The 7250-nt window shown below is 39.2% G+C and overlaps 1 protein-coding gene across 1 annotated transcript; it reads left to right on the forward strand.

The window, feature by feature from the left end:
- The first annotated feature begins 2752 nt into the window (after positions 1-2752).
- On the forward strand, positions 2753-6904 carry LOC118941129 (uncharacterized). The gene is made up of 3 exons (XM_036952478.2): positions 2753-3110; positions 4587-4928; positions 5105-6904. The coding sequence occupies exons 1-3, from the start codon at positions 3026-3028 to the stop codon at positions 5230-5232; spliced, it is 555 nt and encodes a 184-aa protein (XP_036808373.2). The 5' UTR covers positions 2753-3025; the 3' UTR covers positions 5233-6904.
- The last annotated feature ends 346 nt before the right edge of the window (positions 6905-7250 follow it).

Consider the following 7250-nt stretch of genomic DNA (forward strand, 5'->3'; position numbering starts at 1 on the left):
ATGACAGAGTTAGAGGGAAATACCTCCAGTTGGGCTGAAACTCCAGACTTCCCTCCTAAGAAAGGAAGTGAGTACCAATATGCACTTTTGTGAGATTGTTCTTTGTAGCTCTCTCATTCTTGACATCCTATCTTTTGACTTCCTGTATTGTGTCCCCTCAGCAGTCATTGGTCCTTCAAACGTAACCTTGGTCACCAAGGGAGGAGCTATAGGTGATGTAGAGGTAAACATTCAGAATCGGGTGCTAAAGATCTCATCGCTGAAAGAAGCCTATAGCAAAGTGGAATACAATATCAGATACTGGAAGAAAACTGACAAGAAGGATGTAAGAGCAACATATAATAGTCAAACACACACATAAACAGACATACTGTGTACACTGAGTTTACAAAACATTAGGAACACCTTTGTAATCTTGCACCACCTTTTGCCCTCAGAACAGCCTGAATTCATCGGGACATAGACTCTACAAGGTATCGAAAGTGTTCCACGGGGATGCTGGCCCAAGTTGACTCCAATGCTTCCCACAGTTGTGTCAAGTTGGTTGGACGTCCTTTGGGCGGTGGAACATTCTTGATACACACGGGAAACTGTTGAGCATGAAAACCCTAGCAGCATTGCAGTTCTTGACACTCAAACCGGTGCGCCTGGCACCTAGTACCATACCCCGTTCAAAGGCACTTAAATCTGACATCTTGCCCATTCAAACTCTGAATGGCACACATACACAATCCATGTCTCAATTGTCTCAAGGCTTAAAAATACCTTTTCACCTTTCATTCAGAACCTGCAGTGCATTCGGTATGTAATCAGACACCTTGACTTTTTCCATATTTTGTTACGTTACAGTCTTATTCTAAAATTGATGAAATCATTTTTCCCTCATCAATCTACACACTCTACCCCATAATGACAAAGGAAAAACATTTGTTCATTGGTTTACTCCAATTAGGGGAGGGGTGGTAGGTTTTTGGGAAAAAATGAAGGAAAATATTTTTTACAAAGATATGCATATATGTATGTGCATTATTATGTATGTATATATGTATGCATGTTTTTATATATATATATATATATATATATATATATATATATATATATATATATATATGTGTGGGTATGTGTATGTGTATATATATATATATATACAAATATATACATTGCCGTTCAAAAGTTTGGGGTCACGTAGAAATGTCCTTGTTTTTAAAGAAAATCACATTTTTTGTCCATTAAAATAATATCAAATTTATCAGAAATACAGTGTATTCATTGTTAATGTTGTAAATGACTATTGTAGCTGGAACGGCTGATTTTTTCAAATGTAATATCTATATAGGCGTACAGAGGCCCATTATCAGCAACCATCACTCCTGTGTTCCAACGGCACTTTGTGTTAGCTAATCCAAGTGTATCATTTTAAAAGGCTAATTGATCATTAGCAACACTATCAACAAGGCAGGTCCTACAGGCCCTAGTTTTTTCGCACCTTGACAACTGTTCAGGAACTTGGATGTACACAGAGATATAATATGAATAATAAGCATGTCAATCTCTTCTGGCTCAAAGTGGAGGAGAGATTGACTTCATCACTATTTGTCTTTATGAGAGGTTGAATGCACCGAGCTGTCTGTCTAAACTACTGGCACACAGCTCAAACACCCATGCACAACCCACAAGACATGCCAGAAGAGAGCTCTTCACAGTCCCCAAGTCCAGGAGTCTATGGGAGGCACACAGTACTACATAGAGCCATGACTACATGGAACTCTATTCCACATCAAGTAACTGATGCAAGCAGTGAAATTTGATTTTAAAAACAGCTAAGGCTTAAGAGGGTGTAGATGATGCTGAATGGATGTAGACAAAGTATTTGTGCTTTGTTCTTGAGCTATGTCTGTTTGTTTGAAAGGTGTGAGAAAATTAGCTATATTTGGAAAATTCTCAGTAATCTACAATAGCATTCTCTAATTATTTTCGGGTCTAAAGGATAAATGTGTCTAACAACATTTAAATGATGGTGAAAATAATTGACCCATTGGCAAATGCCCTTTTAATTGATGTGAACCATTTATGAACACGTTTGTGAACATGTTTTTGCAATTGGGCCTGGGCATCAGATGCCAGAGCCCTTTATTGCAGAATTGTGTCAATGAGGTGGTCGGTTTTAAAATGGCTAACACTTATCACATGAAATGTACAGGCTGAAATATGGTGCATTCGGATATATGGTTGGGATACTATCTGAAACATAACATTTGCAACATGCATGGTAACAAGCATTCATTCTTGCAGGTCTGTAATTACATACTTCAATTACCACCAGTTACATGTTTTTACAGTGTAAGTACGTACTATTACAATTAATCACAATACAGTGTAATAACATATGTAATTACATTGTGATGAGGACCCATTATCATTAAATGTTACCGAAAGATGTTTTGATTATTTTGAAAATAGAAAATACCTTTCTCTGAAATACCATCATCTTGTTCCAAATTAGAGGATGATTTTGTTCAGGCCTTTCAAATACAAATGACAAGAAACTCAAAATCAATTGAAATAATGTATTTCAAATACATGCAACAGAAATACTGCCCATCTTTGTGCGTATACTGAAATGTTAGCGTTAGCATATAACATATGTTTTTGCACAATCAGATTTGGAAGATTACTCAAAACTGGAATTGCTGGACTTGAGAAAATATACCACAGTTTCCTCAAACAAAGAAACGTGCACTAGATGAGCCCCATACACTGCTGTTCTGCTGGTTGTCAGACAGCCTCTTTCTCTCCACTGGAACTTATATCTACTCTACGCCTACACACACCCACAAGCAAGACACACACACGCTCTAACTTGCTCTATAGCCTCTTCGGTGGACAAATCTAGCAGACTGCAGATGAGAGCTTAGTTATTGTGTGTCTATGATGGTACTTTAAACTGTTGGTCATCTATAACATATAGCTCACGTGGTGTACATCAGTTTAAGAAACTTTCAGTTTCGAGAGCTTGTGTTTGGAAATGGTTTGGCTCCGTGGATCTAAAGTGCTGTCCCTGCTGTTGACAGTGTCTCTCTGTCTCTGTGTGTCACCTTCTCTAGACACAGGTGAGTACTCATGGTGCTACTAGTGGGTAATAAACAAACAAGTGTCTTGACTCAAAAGTGGGACAGGGTAAAACCCTAGGTATGATAGTTGTGTTTAGATTGGATAGTATTCAATGCTTTTAATACCCAGATATACTCAGAAATAATCCCTAATAAACTAGGAAATGTGCACTAGATGAGCCCCATGAGCCCCATTTTTCAGTCAATTTTTATTAGCAGTTACTCTAACCCACCCTTAATGAACTAGCTTGCTTACAAAAACAAAGTAGTTACAGTGAGGGGGGAAAGTATTTGATCCCCTGCTGATTTTGTACGTTTGCCCACTGACAAAGAAATGATCAGTCTAAAATGGTAGGTTTATTTGAACAGTGAGAGACAGAATAACAACAGAAAAAAACAGAAAAATGCATGTCAAAAATGTTATAAATTGATTTGCATTTTAATGAGGGAAATAAGTATTTGACCCCTCTGATGTGGTGAAGTTGTCCTGTCCCCTTAGCAGAAAAACACCCCCAAAGCATAATGTTTCCACCTCCATGTTTGACGGTGGGGATGGTGTTCTTGGGGTCATGGGCAGTATTCCTCCTCCTCCTCCAAACACGGCGAGTTGAGTTGAAAGAGCTCCATTTCGGTCTCATCTGACCACAACACTTTCATCCAGTTGTCCTCTGAATCATTCAGATGTTCATTGGAAAACTTCAGACAGGCATGTATATGTGCTTTCTTGAGCAGGAGGATCTTGCGGGTGCTGCAGGATTTCAGTCCTTCACGGCGTAGTGTGTTACCAATTGTTTTCTTGGTGACTATGGTCCCAGCTGCCTTGAGATCATTGGCAAGATCCTCCCGTGTAGTTCTGGGCTGATTCCTTACCGTTCTCATGATCAATGCAACTCCACGAGGTGAGATCTTGCATGGAGCCCCAGGCCGAGAGAGATTGACAGTTCTTTTGTGTTTCTTATATTTGCGAATAATCGCCCCAACTGTTCTCACCTTCTCACCAAGCTGCTTGGCGATGGTCTTGTAGCCATTCCAGCCTCCTTGGAGAGCTCTTTGGTCTTGGCCATGGTGAAGAGTTTGGAATCTGATTGATCGATTGCTTCTGTGGACAGGTGTCTTTTATACAGGTAACAAGCTGAGATTAGGAGCACTCCCTTTAAGAGTGTGTAAAAGTATAACCAGTATAAAAGACACCTGGGAGCCAGAAATCTTTCTGATTGAGAGGGGGTCAAATACTTATTTCCCTCATTAAAATGCAAATCAATTTGTAACATATTTGACATGCGTTTTTCTGGATTTTGTTGTTGTTATTCTGTCTCTCACTGTTCAAATAAACCTACCATTAAAATTATAGACTGATCATGTCTTTGTCAGTGGGCAAACGTACAAAATCAGCAGAGGATCAAATAGTTTTTCCCTCACTGTATATGTAGATCTGCTTTGGAGCTGAGTTATATACTTTTTCCATAAAAACTTCAGGTGCCGTAGAGTTGAAGTACACCAAGACTCCTATGGTTGGGACTGAGGGCATGCCCTTGAGGCTCACCTGTAAGGCAGTGTATGACACAAAACAATGTGGTCGTATTGATGCCTTTTGGTGTCATCACACTTTGGAAGAGTGTCCCAAGCTCATTGACCTCGGCAAGTACCTCACTGTTGTCAACGAGATGGTTATGGATGACCACAGTGTCAGACATAGACATGTTGTAACAGACTTCATAGAACTGACCCCTGCTGACCGAGGAGTCTATCAGTGCAATGCAGTATGTGAAATGGGAGGCCATACTGCCATGGGACACTACATAAATATCACAGTCAAAGGTACCATTACATTTTTCAGTTAATTTTTGTTAGCAGTTACTCTAACCCGCAGTGACTTACAATAACAACGTCCAACTAAGGTGAAACAACCATGTAGCATGATCCTCAGTCAATCAATTAAACAATCAACAAACCAACCAATTAATCACTAATTTTGATTTCTAACCCTATAACAGCAGCTCCAATAGTTGATCAAAGAAAGGCCAACAATGGTGGACTGAACTGGACATACAGCACTGGAACAATACTGTGGTCCCTTCTCCTAATACTGGAGTTACTTGAGGCAAGATCAATAACAAAGTAACACAGAAAAAATGCACTTGTACATTTATACTTCGCAGCCAATCATAACTTAATGTAGATCTTTTGGGGTGAAGTCTCTTGTCTATTAATTATTATTTGTGTTTAACAGGTTAATCATTGAGCTGGTCTGGTAGCTGATGGCAGATGGCGTCAAAAAAAAAATCAATTTCATGGAATTTCAATGGAATGGAATGCTCATTTGTTCGCTCGATCACAATTTTTTTCCAGTTGGCATGCGTGCCTATTTCTGTTTAGTTTTGTTCTCTCCCCTGTTCTTGTCACGGTGTGCTATCTCTCTACACTTCTCAGGTCTGTGTCTGTTAGAGGAAATGCCCATACAGGACAGGAAACCACACATAGCATTTGCACAAACGGAGGACTGAAGCAATGTGAACAGAGGTAGTCGCAGTCCATGTGGTTGGAAGGGTGAGGGGGAGTAAAAGGGTCTGGTAGTCTTGTGATGTTCATTATATCTCAGTTTAATTTGAAGGCGCAGGAGTGCACTGTCATACTTTTTGTTCTAGTTGTCCATACATGCCTTTTTTTTGTTTGTTTGTTTGTTCTCTCCCCTGTTCTTGTCATGGTGGGTTATCGCTCTACACCTTTCAGGTCTGGCGTCTGTTAGAATAAATGCCAATACAGGACAGGAAACCACACATAGCATTTGCAAAAACAAACGGAGGCCTGAAGCTATGTGAACAGTGCTATAGTAGCGGTCTATGTGGTTGGAAAGGTGAGGAGGAGTAAAGGGATATGCATTTCTTGTGATGTTTATCCTAAACTCAGTTAGATTTGAAGGCTCAGGAGTGCACTGTAATACTATATACTGTAGGTTTACAGTATTTTGAAAGAAGTTATTATGAATTGCGAAACTGAGCGATATTCCGTGTTGGCTAAACCACTAGGTCAGAGCTTCCTCAAATACATTTTGGTTGTATAGAGGTGTTCCCCCAGAGTTATTTTATGTGTACCCCAAAAAACACCAGATAAGAAAAGCATGGTGTGTCATACAATATATGGAAATTAGCCATTTGACCATTATAAACTGACAAACTACATAAACATTTGTGCACTATATCTGCAATCTTATAAAACAATCAAACATTATTTTGATGATTACAACTGCAATTATCAAAGCGCTTTATAAGTTTACATGTATTAATGTCTCAGCAAAACCATATCTACACATTTAAATGAGTGGAAATGACCACTTCTGCCGTAGGGTAAACTTTAAAGGTATGGAGATTTAAGGAGGAGACTACCATGCACCAGTTGTTGCCACAAAACAAGTGAAGACCGTTTTATTAGCCTCCCTTCCCAGGCTAAAGACACAAGTCTTTGAACGAGTTCTTATCACATGACAGCAAGCGCCCAGGTACTTGGAGAATTGATTATGGTTCATGTTAATATTGGTTAAGCCTTGTTTGGTATCACCATGCTGATATTAGACAAACTACTTTATTTTTCTATAATGTATTTGATGCTCATGTGTTAATTGTGTATTGGTCTTACATTAATTTCTCATGAAAGCAACAGCATATTGGCTTTTCTCTAACAATTCCTTCTTATGAGGGAACGCAAACCTTGTTACACATTTTGTTTAACATCTATTACAGATCTGTGCTTTTTTATTGTTGTTTACTGATATTAAATAGTATTTATAAAAATCTAAATCATCAGTGAGCATTGTCTTTCCTCCAGATGCTTTGGAGATGGGGTGCCCAAGGGTAGCTATCACTGGGAGAGAGGGCACGCCAATGAATCTCACTTGTAACATAAAGTATGATCCGAGAAAATGTGGTCATATTGAAACTTCCTGGTACCATCGCTTTTCAGTTGAAAAATCCTAAGCTTAGGTACTCCACTCACTAGGTACTCCACTGTCAACGAGGCAGCTATGGAGAACCCCAACATCAAAAGCAGGGAAGTCGTCACAGAGATCAAACAGCTGAATGAAAATGACCAAGGACTCTATCAGTGTCAAGAGCATTGTGAGAGCAGAAATTCTGCTATGGGACA

This window comes from Oncorhynchus mykiss, chromosome 18 (assembly GCF_057628025.1).
Source record: "Oncorhynchus mykiss isolate SJ-2025 chromosome 18, ASM5762802v1, whole genome shotgun sequence".
Taxonomy (NCBI): domain Eukaryota; kingdom Metazoa; phylum Chordata; class Actinopteri; order Salmoniformes; family Salmonidae; genus Oncorhynchus; species Oncorhynchus mykiss.

Excerpts from the sequence above, each read along its gene's own strand:
- LOC118941129 (XM_036952478.2), top strand. The coding sequence starts at position 3,026 with ATGGTTTGGCTCCGTGGATCTAAAGTGCTGTCCCTGCTGTTGACAGTG. Across the intron at positions 3,111-4,586 it reads GTCACCTTCTCTAGACACAG|GTGCCGTAGAGTTGAAGTAC; the intron begins GTGAGTACTCAT and ends TAAAAACTTCAG. Across the intron at positions 4,929-5,104 it reads CATAAATATCACAGTCAAAG|CAGCTCCAATAGTTGATCAA; the intron begins GTACCATTACAT and ends ACCCTATAACAG.